At 38.6% G+C, this 15,728-nt stretch overlaps 1 protein-coding gene across 1 annotated transcript in view; it reads left to right on the forward strand.

Annotated features, from left to right (window-relative positions):
• CEP63 (centrosomal protein 63) overlaps positions 1 to 15,728 on the forward strand; it is a gene marked incomplete at its 5' end in the record, with an annotated part of 78,690 nt that overhangs the window by 41,997 nt on the left and 20,965 nt on the right. The window contains 3 exon segments of the mRNA NM_001133608.1: positions 3,983 to 4,078; positions 4,915 to 5,037; positions 9,275 to 9,388. Of these exon segments, the coding sequence (NP_001127080.1) occupies positions 3,983 to 4,078; positions 4,915 to 5,037; positions 9,275 to 9,388 (333 nt within the window).

Below are 15,728 nucleotides of genomic sequence, written 5' to 3' on the forward strand. Positions count from 1 at the left end.
AGGGGTGGTCAGGTGAGACCAGCCCCATATGATGGGCAAGACTACCCTGCAGAGTTCGGGTCCAACAGTTGCCTTAGAGCTAAGGTCTCCTATGGGTTCCAGTTAAGCCTAGGGGGATGGCTATCCCTGGCCATGCCCCACCACAGATACTCCCACACCAAACCCTCTGGGCTCCATATCAGCTGGCTTGCTGCCCCTATCACTTCTCTAAGGGGCTCACCCTGTCAACTTGAGTGTTCATGGTGGTCGAGGGGTTCCAGAGGCCCGTGGCAAGAGTGGGTTGCTCCTTGCTAGTTCAGCTCACTTGTTTTTCCAGAGCTGTTTGGGCCAGGAATGAGTCCAGGTGCATAGTCGCCTCATGTATGGTTACCAGCTTTCTCCCCCTTCAGCCCAGCTTCTGTGTCTTCCCTCCATCCACTCTCAGTGACCCCCTCTGAAGATCTGTTAGGAGCACACCAGTTGTCTCAGTCCGTCATTGGCAGCTTTTCCTCCTGGCTGTGTCTAGTCAGCCATCTTGCCCTCCCCCTGTTTTTTTTTCCCCCCCTTCTTTGTCTTCAATCTTTAAAAACCTTGGTCAAAGAACTCTTTAGGCTAAGTTTGAGAACTCCCTAGTCAGCTCCCATGCCATTAGCAGATCTTATGAAATCATTTAAAGTTTTTATAATTCTGCAGGTGGGTCTTGTGTAACATGTGATAGAGGAACAAAAGGCCACACTACTGAAAGTTTAAGGAGGGGTGTGTGTGTGTGTATTTGTATGTGTGTGTGTGTGGTGTTTTGAGGGTTGCCTTTTCTCTTGGTTGTGGTGTGTTAGGAGTAATGGCTGTTACATACGATGTGCTTGATGTGCTTTGTCTTTACGGGTTATAGAAGTGTAGACACGAGTCTCCTTTTGGGATAATCTGTTTCTCTTTTTTCTTCTGTCTTTGCTAAAAGCTATTGCTCATTTCTGCTGAGCATTGCAGTTACCCCTTCTACCTACCATACTTTCTAATTTTGGATCTTCTGGTGGATTGTGGGCTAGGAAATACGAATAGTTAAGACTCTTCAACTTGTTTTAATTAAACAGATGAGTCCTCATGATCTTTATCAAAGCAAAGTAGGTGGGCTTAGGGTCAGCCTCTTTTCTTTTTTAAAATGTTCTTTTCTTGCTAATAAAAGCAGTAGCCATTGGAGAAAATTTAGAAAAGACAAACTATGAAGCAAAAAATAATCATAATACCTTGAATCAGAGTTCATCTGTATTAACATTTGGTGTATTTCCTTTAAGCTATGTAAGTAGACTTCAGTAAAAATCCTTCACAAAATTGGGATTTTAGTATAGTATACTTTTTATATCCATATGTCTTTTAAATGGTAAGTATTTTTCATGTTAACTATTTTAATACAGCTTAATGTTTGCATATTTTATTAGGTACATTCATTCATTATATTCATTCACAGTTTGTTTATAAACATTCAGATTTTTTCCAATTTGTCCAGTTTTTATAAAAGAACAAATCCCCATTGACAATTTTTTTTTTTTTTGAGACTGAGTCTCACTCTGTTGCCCAGGCTGGAGTGCAGTGGTGCCATCTCAGCTCAGTGCAACCTCCACCTCCTGGGTTCAAGCGATTCTTGTGCCACAGCCTCCTGAGTGGCTGGAATTACAGGCACCTGCCACCAGGTCTAACTAATTTTTGTATTTTTGGTAGAGATGGGGTTTTGTCGTGTTGGCCAGGCTGGTCTCAAACTCCTGACCTCAAGTGATCCGCCTGCCTTGGCCTCCCAAAGTGCTGTGACTACAGGTGTGAGCCACCGCACCTGGCCCCAACAAATTCTTAACATCTACATTTATTTTCTTCTTTTCCTTTTTTGTGGAGAAAAGGTCTCACCATGTTGCCCAGGCTGGTCTTAAACTCCTGGGCTCAAGCCATCCGCCTGCCTCTGCCTCCCAAAGTGCTGAGATTACAGGTGTGAGCCACTCTACCTGGCTCTACATTTATTTTTTTTACATGGATTTCTAAAAGTAGTGTTTACGAAGTCAAGGTTAAGATTTTTTTTTTTTTGAGACCGAGTCTTGCTCTGTCGCCCAGGCTGGAGTGCAGTGGCACGATCTGGGCTCACTACAAGCTCTGTCCCCTGGGTTCACACCATTCTCCTGCCTCAGCCTCCCGAGTAGCTGGGACTACAGACACCCGCCACCACACCTGGCTGATTTTTTGTATTTTTAGTAGAGATGGGGTTTCACCGTGTGAGCCAGGATGGTCTTGAGCTCCTGACCTCGTGATCTGCCTGCCTCGGCCTCCCAAAGTGCTGGGATTACAGGTGTGAACCACCGTGCCCTGCAAGGTTAAGAATATTTATAAGTGTTTTAATATCGACGCCCACATTGCTTTCTGGAAAAGTCATGTGCTTTGTATTTCAGCACTTTATGGTCTTTGATTCCAGATAACTTACCCGCACAAGTCTTGTTTTATAAGATCTTTGCTAATTTGATAGATATAAAATGCCATTGGATGTTTTCCTCTGATTGCTAGTGAAATTAAGCCTTTTTTCATGTTTATTGGACATTTATATTTTTGTGGGAATCATTCTTGTCCTTGAGTTATTTTTCTGTTGAGAGCTTAATACTTTTTACAAATTTGTAAGTCATTTGTATGCTAAAAGTTAAAAGCCCTTTGATTTTTTTGTAAATATTTTTTTCAGTTTATTTACCTTTTAATTTTGTTAATTGGATTTTTTAAAAATAGAAGTTTTACATGGTTAAATTTATCATTTTAAAATTACTTTTTCATTAGTTTTAAGCTCAGAAAATTTCCTTTCATCCAGAAATTCAGTTACATCATTCACTTACATCTTTTTTTAAAACTAGACTTTTCCATTTTATTGGCTGTATTTCCCATTTTTCCAGTTTGAACTTTAGAATGACTTTTTCAAGTTTCTTACAAAAATAAATTCCACTATAATTTTTTATTGGAATTGCATTTACTCCTCATTCTTATAAGTAGCTTATTTCTAGTACTTTAAAAAAATTTACTGTTCTAGATTGTGATTGTTTACTCCCTTCTGTTCCCTGTTTTCCCTCTCCCTCCCTACTTATCAGTAGATGAAATTCTAGCTGGTTATTAAAAGAAATACTGCTGGATACTTGTGGAGGTGAAGGCTTGGCAGAAAATAGATGTCACTGGTATCAAATCATTGAAAAGTGGGTTAGGATAACTTCCTTACCATGGTTGGTGGAACTCGTTTCTCTGAAGTTGGGTAAATGGTAAAGCAGGCACAAGCCTCCTTTTGTTTTCCTGTCTGACATTACTGTTCTGTACTTTATTGTAGAGAAATTATTCCTAAGGTCTTCTAGATTTTCTATGCAGTATTGTTGGTTTCCAGGGCTCTCAAAATTTTATATTTCTTATTTTCATGAGATTTTTTTGATGAAAAGGGTTGAGTAGGATAATCAGACAGAGAGAGACAGTTTTGGCCGGGCACGATGGCTCACGCCTGTAACCCCAGCACTTTGAGAGGCCGAGGCAGGTGGATCATGAGGTCAGGAGTTCAAGACCAGCCTGGCCAAGATGGGGAAACCCTGTCTCTACTAAAAATATAAAAATTCGCCAGGTGTGGTGGCATGCGCCTGTAATCCCAGTTACTCGGGAGACTGAGGCAGACAATTGTTTAAACTTGGGAGGCAGAGGTTGCAGTGAGCCAAGATTGCGCCACTGCACTCCAGCCTGGGCGACAGAGTGAGACTCCATCTCAAAAAGAAAAAAAGAAAAAGAGAGAGAGTCTTCATCTAAACCTAGAAATTCTAAAAACTAGTTGTTTGTTCACTATTTTTTGGCAGTGTTAAGAATTATTTGACTTCCTAAGAAGTGGGGTATCACCATATATATGCATTTGAGAACTTGAATTTACAAATAAATAGAGATTATTTTCTATTTTTATGTCTCAGGGATGTTGTTTCAATGCTAATAGTGAAAAATACTACCACCTTTCTGCTTTTAGGTTGGAATGTTGCATCAGCAGGTAGAAGAACATGAAAAAATCAAGCAAGAGATGACCATGGAGTATAAGCAGGAGTTGAAGAAACTACATGAAGAAGTGAGATTTTAGTTTTGTTAAATGTTGTGTGTGTAGTTCTCTCTCTTTCACCCTTGAGAACTTTGTTAATGAAAGCCAGTTTCTACTTTGTAAAGTGGGAAATACATACTCCATGAAAGATACAGGAGTGGGAATCCATTTCTCTGTTCTTTAATCCAGGTAAAGAGGTTTGCCTAACTGTAGGTTTGATACTACCTAGAAGAGATGCTAAAATATGTTTCTTGGTTGAGTACCTGAAAGAAATAGAGCTGTTTTTGTGTAATACTGTGAAATGCTTGATACCAAAAATTACATTTAATATTTTAATTTTTATCAGTTACTAGATTATAAATAATGGAGGATCCAAAGATTTAAGAAACATTTTGGGATAAATAAGAAAAGTAAGAAAATTCTGTCCATTAACTCAATTTTATTCTTCAGATTTAGAAAAAACTGCTTTTATTTTGATTTAATTGCAAAGTACTCTTCTCCTGCATCCTGAATATCAGCGCCCTGCAAGAGCATGGCTTGAGAATCACAGACCTAGAGGAAAGAAAAAGAGTTTTTATTTGCTGCTTTATTGTGGGGCTGGGTGGTAGGGTCTTTAAGTGCAGGGCTATTGTAATACAAAACTTTTGTTTAAAAATGTTTTTTATTTTTTTCTTTGAATATATTTCTTTAGTAGTGTTTGTTTTACATATTTAATTTTTAGTTTCCTTTTGTATTTTAGTTTGGAAATCTAACATGTTCTCAGTAGTACTGGTTAGCACTGCTCTTGTTTTCATAATACCAATTTGTCTCACCACTACTCTTTACAAATTCTTAAACTTTAAATATAGAAATAACTGTTTCTACAGTTAGGCATACTGAAGAGAAGCTATGAAAAGCTTCAGAAAAAGCAAATGAGGGAGTTCAGAGGAAATACCAAAAATCACAGGGAAGATCGGTCCGAAATTGAGAGGTTAACTGCAAAAATAGAGGTATGTTCATAGTAATAATTTGTTCATAGTGATTGTCAGCCTTCATGTAGGAAAATGCTGTTTCTAATGGCACTATTTTCTGGAACCAATTTTCTACTATCTTTAGGACTGCCACTAAGCTATTTCAGAGGTGAGAGGGTGATCCACCATACATCCTATCATCATCTAGTTCCCTGGGTTAACAGGGTTACTGGCCATCAATAATTCTCAACAGGGCAGTACCACCCTTAGGGAGCATTTGCAAATGTATGGAGGCATGTTTTTTTGGTTGTCAAAATGACTGAGCATAATAAAACTGGCATTTAGGGGACAGGGACCAGGGATACTAAACATGCCTAAGAGTGTTCCACACAGGAAGGATGATTGTACCTCAAATGCCAGTAACTCTCCAATTGGGAAACATTGACCACTAGTTACAGGCAGTCGTCTATGGACATTGTTCTTGTCTTATATATCATTGTATCTCAAGCACCTAATAAAGTGGGGGCTTAGTAAATGTGGAAAGTACATGGCACTTTTTGTACAAAGTGATCTCTATATCAGATTATTCTCAATTCCCATTTAGATGCAGTAAGGCATTCACTTCCTTCTCTGCTGACTTTGTTTTATTAAGACTGAGTAACTCCATGATTATTGTATATATTGAGAACTTAAGGGGAGGTGGTGAGCTAGTAGTACCAAGAGTAGATGAAGGAACAGCACAAGGCTGTCATTCTCTTCCTCTGTCCTTGCCATTCGTTCTTCACTGGACATAAGAATTCCCAGGGTGCTTTTAGGCTCTCAGAAATGCTGATCCAGCAGTATGGCTTAGGACCTAGGGATCTGCATTGTATCCAACTCCCCTAGCTTATTCTGATTTGAGAAACATTGTTTAACATCTTGTGTGACCACTTACAAGTTTTTACTCTGGGTGACCTGTCACCCACAAATGCCAGTATATTATTATTACTTAAAATTATAATTTCTTTGTTTAATATTCCTTTATATCTCAATATTTTTTTACATTTGAAGAGCTTAGAATCAGAAGACTGCAGATACTGCTTCCCTTCCACCCTTTTCGGCAATACCTTTTCCCCGCAAACCCTATATCCTTCTTGCTTCTCATTGCCACTTCCTGACTGTTCTCTTTTCTTTCTACCTCAAAAACCCCATCTTTGATTTTCATGTTACCAGCCTATACTGCCAGCCAATGTACATAACAACCAAAGTAGTCATCGTCTGACCTCTGGGTTATTTTCTTGGCTCATTGATTTCAGCGCCCAGCTCACTGTCAGTTCTCTCCGACATTGCTCTTATCATAACTTTGAGGATCTTAGGATCTGGAGGGATGATGCTCATAATACTCGGACCTTACAGTTTCTTGGCTTTCTTTCCTCCGTAGATAGTTTGATTATCTCTGTGTCTCATCTACTTATTCCCATTGCCATTCCTTAGCTCTTGTCATTACCAATATATGCCACCCCTCTAGAATCTCATTTTCAAGCATTTAATTATCAGACTACCAATCCCTATCTTTTCAGCTAACTCTCTCTAGTCCTTTGACTCTCAGTAATCATTAACCATCCCTTAAAATGATTAAATTCTGCCACCTTTTTACTGCTCCATTATCTACTCGGTGTTCTCGCTTATTGGTCCTTAGCCAGCTTTTAAATTCTGTCATTACATTTTTTACTTTCCCCTTCATCTCCTGTACTCCTCTCTTGCTTCCTCATATTTGCTTAGCAGAATCACAGTTCTGCTTAAGTCCACCTTTCTGCCCACTCTACCTGTCATGTATCGCTGAACGTGGCTGGAGAAAAACCTAATCATACTGTCTGTTCTCACTTTAAATTCATGGTCACTAACCTCAAATGGGTCCTAATGCTACCTGGAATCGTTCTGTATTTCCTCTCATCTCCTACTTTCCACGATGAGTATTTCAGACTTCTGCTTTTCTCCTCAAACTCTCAACACCTTTCCCCACATCCTCACCTTTGGGTTATATCTTCCTTTCTGTTTATAGACTTCCAACTCTTGTGTCCACCCACCTGTCTGCATCTGTGCCCATGTACCCTGCCTTCCTTCCTGGAGGAACTACCCATGCCCTCCCCCTTTTCTATCCAAGGCATTACCCTAGCAGTTCACCTTCTCTTTTCTGCACCCTTAATTTTTTTTCTCTACTGGATATTTTTTACCAGCATCCAAATTTCCCTCCTCTTAAATATCCTCTCTTGACCCGTCTCTTCCTCCTCTGCCCCATTTTATTTCTTTCATTTTATAACTAAAAAATTACTTCAGTCATCTATACTTGTCTCCAGTTCCTCTTGTCTCATTTTTCTTGTACCCACTCAATAAGGCTTTTGTCCCCTCACACTGCAGAAGCTGTTCACATAGAGGTCACCAGTGACTTCCACATTCCCAAAGCCTGTGGGCTGGTCCTTATCTTCCTCATCCTACCTACAGCTTTGTAGGAGAGCTGATCTCTCCCACCTCCTTAACCACTTTCTTGACTTGGCTTAAGAAAAACCACATTTCTCCCATTTTTTCCTTGTTCATCACTCCTCAGTCTCCTTTATTCCTTAACCACCCAGGGTCATGTCATTGGACCTTTCCTTTTTTTTTTTCCTATCTACGCTCACTCCCCTATTGATCCCATTGAATTTCATAGCTTTAACACTGTGTATATGCTGACAATTCCTAAATTTATATATCTAGCCAAGACCTCGCCTCTTCATGACAGAATAACTTTCAACTGCCTGTTTCCTATCTCCACTATGATGTCTAAAATGTGTCAAACTTAACATGTCCAAGCTAAAGGTCCTGTCTTTCTCTTCCTCATCTCCCCAACACTGATTCATGTTTTAGTTGATAACTCAATTTGCTCAACCTAAAACCTCGGAGTCATCCTAGACTTCTCTTTTCTCAGCATGATAGCCAGAATGATTCTGCTGTAATGTAAGTCAAATTATATCACTTCCTATACAAAAACCTTCCAGCAGCTTCTCTTAAAAACCTGTTATCCTAATGGCCTACGTGGTCTCATTCCCAGTTATCTCTCTTACCTTGTCTTCTACTTTCCCTTTCATTCACTTTATTCCAGCCACACCAGTCTCCTTTCTCACCCTTAAACACACCAGGATGCTCTTATTTCAAGGCTGTTCTTCCACCCAGAATATTGTAACTTCACCCTCATCTCCCTAGGTGTTTACTTAAATGTTTTTCACTCAGTCTGGCCATCCCTTTTAAAAATTACAACCCCAACTCTGAAGACTTCATGCTCTGTTTTCTCCAAAACGTGTATTACCATCTGCTATACCATACAAGAAATGTGTCATCTGTTGCCCCCAGTTGAGTGGGACTAGGGTTTTTGTTTGTTTTGTTAAGTATTGTATCCCTGACACCTAAAGCAGTACCTGGCATATATAGTAGAATGATTGAATGAATGAATGAATGAATGAATATCAGAAATTTGGTTAACAACACTTATCTTAAGGAGCCTGAGACTTCTGGAGTTGAGGGTCCTGGAAGACAGTGATAGAAAGATTGAGTTTCCTTTCCCTTTGATTTGCCCCATTTTCATAAATATTGAAATCATTTTCTTGATCATGCAATTTGATGTTACTATTGATCCATCATTAATTTTGAACTGTTTGGCTTTGGGTTACAAATATTTGTTAAAATTTAGTACAGATTTTCTTTGTTATTCAAGCTTTTGCAGTTCCTCTGTTGAGATAATACAAATTTGGATATCAAAGTATATTGTGTTGTCTGAATCTACTTGGTTCCTTAGTTTTAGATACTGGGAAGTAAGATTTGGGTTACCAAGGGACTTATCTGAAAATTTAATCTGTTCAATTCCTGGGTCTGGATATCAAGAATTTGGATAGCAAGGGATATCCGTAATCATACTTTAAAATTTTAGTTATCTTAGCATCAGTTTTCTGAAAATTCACTAGAAAATTATAACAACCCTTAGATGGCAGCAAATCAGTGAAAAACATCTGAATCCAGTGCTTAGCATCTGTGTTTCATACTCCTCACCATTAGGGTGTTAAATTTAGAAAGACAGATATCCAGAGGCACAGTATGTGAGGAATTTAGTATTACTCTCCAGCTCTGTTAGCTAAGTGAGTAATGGGGCTCCCGCTGTGGAGAAAGGTGCGAGCGTACCCGGAGAAATTAAAGTTAAAGGGAGTCTGGGAAGTAGTGACAGTGAGGAGAAGCACTCAGAAATTAAGTACTCTAATTGCTTCCTCAGGAATTCCGTCAGAAATCGCTGGACTGGGAGAAGCAACGCTTGATTTATCAGCAACAGGTGTCTTCACTGGAGGCACAAAGGAAGGCTCTGGCTGAACAATCAGAGATAATTCAGGTAGGCCTAAGACTTTTTAAAATAATGAGAAGCAGATAGGTTTTGATCAAGTTTGAACTACCTTAATGCAGCGTCCTAGTACCATTTAGCCTCTTTCAGCTTCTCTCCACGAACCCTGCTCTCTTGTTTAGGAAGCCTCTCCTCAGCATCTAGACTCAGCTCCTCCTTCCCTCCTGCCCTCACACATGCTTGCATTCACTCTCCTGTCCAGGCTCATGTCCTTGTGCCAGCTTGCTGCTTTGCCTCCTTGCTTGTTTCTGACTTGCTCACCCACTCTCTGTCATTGTCTTGCTTACTCAGGCTCACTCTATGCTTGCATCCGTGTTCACTCTCCTCATCTTGGTCCCTAGCTTTGTCGCCCTCTCTTCCTCCCCTCTCTTTCTTCCCTACCACAATCCCATTCCTCCCTCTGTCTCCTTTTCCATGTCTTTCTGTCTCTTGTTGGGTCTCTCAGCTCTACTATAGTCTGTGCCTTGCTCCATCCCTATGGTCACTGAGGTGTCTTGGCCGAAGTGTCTCAGCTAGGGAGTTCAGTTAGTCTGCCTATGCGGACAGATGTGGAGAGAGTCACATGGCAATGGTGTGCACACTAACTAAAAGTGGTGTCTTTGTGGCAACAAAAACACTTATTTTAGAACACTGATAGAAACTTTTCTTGTAATGGCTTAAGCAAAACCAAAAAACACACACCTACTTTAGGAATATGTCTTATAAGAACATATTCAGCTCATTCCTTTTTCAGTTAGAATCAAGAACATAAAGGAAACTAAAAAAATTTGTGATCATCTGTTATGTGCTAGACATTGACCCAGTGCTTCTTGTATGCGTTCTCTGTTTAATATTATGATAATCTGTCAAGGTTGGTAGTTATCTTAGTTTTATAGAATGAGGGAACAGACTGGGTAAGTTGAAATAGCTAGAAGGCAGAGTTTTTTTTTTTTTTTTTTTTTTTTTTGGCTTTTTGGGTTTTTAAAAATAATCTGCGTTTATTTGCTATTTTAAGTCTCAATAATGCATTAACTTTTTGTTCGTCTCCCTGAAATATCAGCTGTCTGATAAACTACCAACAGTGGCTCTGCTGTGAGTGACTTCATTCAAAATGGTAGGAAAAGTCCACAACAACTGCAAGGAAGAAATTTATTTTCTAGGCCACAGCAAGGTGTGCAGCCAGACAGACCAGTGAAATCCTGAGATGTCCAGACCAGTTTTTTGACTTGAATGCCAAAGCACCATAGAGACCTAATAAGATATTGTTTATATATGTATATATATATATATATATTTTTTTTTTTAAACAACAAAAAAATTTTTTTTTGGTTTTCTTGAGATGAGGTCTTGCTGCATTGCTCAGGCTGATCTTGAATTCCTGGGCTCCAGCAATCCTTCCACCTTAGCCTCCTAAAGTGCTGGGATTACAGGTGTGAGCCACCACACTTGACCAAGATATTGTTATATTCTTGTATATATATTGTAGCCTTCAGATTGACAAAAAGAAAAATTGAGTCCTAATTTTTACAGTTCTCAATTATTTATCCATGGAGTATTATTGATTATAGATTCTCTTTTCAAATTACTGTTATCCTATTTCATATTACTGTTGTGATTATTGACTCTATGTAATTAAAACTTCATTGTTATTAAAATGGGATTTTTACTTACCGTAATTCAGTTAGGGCTAGAGTAAGAAGCCTTTCAACAGCCAACATTTGTTTTTCCTACTAAGGGTGTTTGAATTGTTCTTCTGATAGTTTTGTTTAACCTAAAACTGTCTGATTGTTTAATAAAAATGTTACATATAAATGTATTTATCCTTCTGCCTTAGTAAACTAAATAAAATTAAATCTTTCAGTGATTCAGTATATACCAGTGCTGTATGATCATCATTTTTTTTAAACATCTAAGTAAACTTATCTATATCCATTAAGTAACATTAATAGTTGTCATCATCTTGTCAATCTTTATTTTAATTGTGGTAAAATACACATAAAATGTTCCACCTTAACCATTTTTAAATGTATAGTATAGTAATGTTAACTATATGTACATTGTTGTGCAACAGATCTCTAGAACTTTTTTTTTTTTTTTTAACATATTTATGCATACAATTTTTATTGCATTCTACCTAATGAAATACATCCTTGGGAGATAGGAAATGAATCTCTGTCTTAGGTAGTTTCTCTTTCTTTGGTCACATCTTTTATTTTTCCTTTTTATTATTATTATTATTATTATACTTTAGGTTTTATGGTACATGTGTGCAATGTGCAGGTAAGTTACATATGTATACATGTGCCATGCTGGTGCGCTGCACCCACTAACTCGTCATCTAGCATTAGGTATATCTCCCAATGCTATCCTTCCCCCCTCCCTCCACCCCACAACAGTCCCCAAAGTGTGATGTTCCCCTTCCTGTGTCCGTGTGTTCTCATTGTTCAATTCCCACCTATGAGTGAGAATATGCGGTGTTTGGTTTTTTGTTCTTGCGATAGTTTACTGAGAATGATGATTTCCAATTTCATCCATGTCCCTACAAAGGACATGAACTCATCATTTTTATGGCTGCATAGTATTCCATGGTGTATATGTGCCACATTTTCTTAATCCAGTCTATCATTGTTGGACATTTGGGTTGGTTCCAAGTCTTTGCTATTGTGAATAATGCTGCAATAAACATACGTGTGCATGTGTCTTTATAGCAGCATGATTTATAGTCCTTTGGGTATATACCCAGTAATGGGATGGCTGGGTCGAATGGAATTTCTAGTTCTAGGTCCCTGAGGAATCGCCACAGTGACTTCCACAAGGGTTGAACTAGTTTACAGTCCCACCAACAGTGTAAAAGTGTTCCTATTTCTCCACATCCTCTCCAGCACCTGTTGTTTCCTGACTTTTTAATGATTGCCATTCTAACTGGTGTGAGATGGTATGTCATTGTGGTTTTGATTTGCATTTCTCTGATGGCCAGTGATGGTGGCATTTTTTCATGTGTTTTTTGGCTGCATAAATGTCTTCTTTTGAGAAGTGTCTGTTCATGTCCTTCGCCCACTTTTTGATGGGGTTGTTTGTTTTTTTCTTGTAAATTTCTTTGAGTTCATTGTAGATTCTGGATATTAGCCCTTTGTCAGATGAGTAGGTTGCGAAAATGTTCTCCCATTTTGTAGGTTGCCTGTTCACTCTGATGGTAGTTTCTTTTGCTGTGCAGAAGCTCTTGAGTTTAATTAGATCCCATTTGTCAATTTTGGCTTTTGTTGCCATTGCTTTTGGTATTTTAGACATGAAGTCCTTGCCCATGCCTATGTCCTGAATGGTAAAGCCTAGGTTTTCTTCTAGGGTTTTTATGGTTTTAGGTCTAACATTTAAGTCTTTAATCCATCTTGAATTGACTTTTGTATAAGGTGTAAGGAAGGGATCCAGTTTCAGCTTTCTCCATATGGCTAGCCAGTTTTCCCAGCACCATTTATTAAATAGGGAATCCTTTCCCCATTGCTTGTTTTTGTCAGGTTTGTCAAAGATCAGATAGTGTAGATATGTGGCATTATTTCTGAGGGCTCTGTTGTGTTCCATTGATCTATATCTCTGTTTTGGTACCAGTACTATGCTGTTTTTGTTACTGTAGCCTTGTAGTATAGTTTGAAGTCAGGTAGTGTGATTCCTCCAGCTTTGTTCTTTTGGCTTAGGATTGACTTGGCGATGCGGGTTCTTTTTTGGTTCCATATGAACTTTAAAGTAGTTTTTTCCAATTCTGTGAAGAAAGTCATTGGTAGCTTGATGGGGATGGCATTGAATCTGTAAATTACCTTGGGAAGGATGGCCATTTTCATGATATTGATTCTTCCTACCCATGAGCATGGAATGTTCTTCCATTTGTTTGTATCCTCTTTTATTTCCCTGAGCAGTGGTTTGTAGTTCTCCTTGAAGAGGTCCTTCACATCCCTTGTAAGTTGGATTCCTAGGTATTTTATTCTCTTTGAAGCAATTGTGAATGGGAGTTCACTCATGATTTGGCTCTCTGTTTGTCTGTTATTGATGTATAAGAATGCTTGTGATTTTTGTACATTGATTTTGTATCCTGAGACTTTGCTGAAGTTGCTTATCAGCTTAAGGAGATTTTGGGCTGAGACGATGGGGTTTTCTAGATATACAATCATGTCATCTGCAAACAGGGACAATTTGACTTCCTCTTTTCCTAATTGAATACCCTTTATTTCCTTCTCCTGCCTAATTGCCCTGGCCAGAACTTCCAACACTATGTTGAATAGAAGTGGTGAGAGAGGGCATCCCTGTCTTGTGCCAGTTTTCAAAGGGAATGCTTCCACTTTTTGCCCATTCAGTATGATATTGGCTGTGGGTTTGTCATAGATAGCTCTTATTATTTTGAGATACGTCCCATCAATACCTAATTTATTGAGAGTTTTTAGCATGAAGGGTTGTTGAATTTTGTCAAAGGCCTTTTCTGCATCTATTGAGATAATCATGTGGTTTTTGTCTTTGGTTCTGTTTATATTCTGGATTACATTTATTGATTTGCGTATATTGAACCAGCCTTGCATCCCAGGGATGAAGCCCACTTGATCATGGTGGATAAGCTTTTTGATGTGCTGCTGGATTTGGTTTGCCAGTATTTTATTGAGGATTTTTGCATCAATGTTCATCAAGGATATTGGTCTAAAATTGTCTTTTTTTGTTGTGTCTCTGCCAGGCTTTGGTATCAGGATGATGCTGGCCTCATAAAATGAGTTAGGGAGGATTCCCTCTTTTTCTGTTGATTGGAATAGTTTCAGAAGGAATGGTACCAGTTCCTCCTTGTACCTCTGGTAGAATTCGGCTGTGAACCCATCTGGTCCTGGACTTTTTTTGGTTGGTAAGCTATTGATTATTGCCACAATTTCAGCTCCTGTTATTGGTCTATTCAGAGATTCAACTTCTTCCTGGTTTAGTCTTGGGAGGGTGTATGTGTCGAGGAATTTATCCATTTCTTCTAGATTTTCTAGTTTATTTGCGTAGAGGTGTTTGTAGTATTCTCTGATGGTAGTTTGTATTTCTGTGGGATCGGTGGTGATAGCCCCTTTATCATTTTTTATTGCATCTATTTGATTCTTCTCTCTTTTTTTCTTTATTAATCTTGCTAGCGGTCTATCAATTTTGTTGATCCTTTCAAAAAACCAGCTCCTGGATTCATTAATTTTTTGAAGGGTTTTTTGTGTCTCTATTTCCTTCAGTTCTGCTCTGATTTTAGTTATTTCTTGCCTTCTGCTAGCTTTTGAATGTGTTTGCTCTTGCTTTTCTAGTTCTTTTAATTGTGATGTCAGGGTGTCAATTTTGGATCTTTCCTGCTTTCTCTTGTGGGCATTTAGTGCTATAAATTTCCCTCTACACACTGCTTTGAATGCATCCCAGAGATTCTGGTATGTTGTGTCTTGGTTCTCGCTGGTTTCAAAGAACATCTTTATTTCTGCCTTCATTTCGTTATGTACCCAGTAGTCATTCAGGAGCAGGTTGTTCAGTTTCCATGTAGTTGAGCGGTTTTGAGTGAGATTCTTAATCCTGAGTTCTAGCTTGATTGCACTGTGATCTGAGAGATAGTTTGTTATAATTTCTGTTCTTTTACATTTATTGAGGAGAGCTTTACTTCCAACTATGTGGTCAATTTTGGAATAGGTGTGGTGTGGTGCTGAAAAAAAATGTATATTCTGTTGATTTGGGGTGGAGAGTTCTGTAGATGTCTATTAGGTCCGCTTGGTGCAGAGCTGAGTTCAATTCCTGGGTATCCTTGTTGACTTTCTGTCTCATTGATCTGTCTAATGTTGACAATGGGGTGTTAATGTCTCCCATTATTAATGTGTGGGAGTCTAAGTCTCTTTGTAGGTCACTCAGGACTTGCTTTATGAATCTGGGTGCTCCTGTATTGGGTGCATATATATTTAGGATAGTTAGCTCTTCTTGTTGAATTAATCCCTTTACCATTATGTAATGGCCTTCTTTGTCTCTTTTGATCTTTGTTGGTTTAAAGTCTGTTTTATCAGAGACTAGGATTGCAACCCCTGCCTTTTTTTGTTTTCCATTTGCTAGGTAGATCTTCCTCCATCTTTTTATTTTGAGCCTATGTGTGTCTCTGCACGTGAGATGGGTTTCCTGAATACAGCACACTGATGGGTCTTGAGTCTTTATCCAGTTTGCCAGTCTGTGTCTTTCAATTGGAGCATTTAGTCCATTTACATTTAAAGTTAATATTGTTATGTGTGAATTTGATCCTGTCATTATGATGTTAGCTGGTTATTTTGCTTGTTAGTTGATGCAGTCTCTTCCTAGTCTCAATCGTCTTTACATTTTGGCATGATTT

This window comes from Pongo abelii, chromosome 2 (genome assembly GCF_028885655.2).
Source record: "Pongo abelii isolate AG06213 chromosome 2, NHGRI_mPonAbe1-v2.0_pri, whole genome shotgun sequence".
NCBI lineage: Eukaryota > Metazoa > Chordata > Mammalia > Primates > Hominidae > Pongo > Pongo abelii.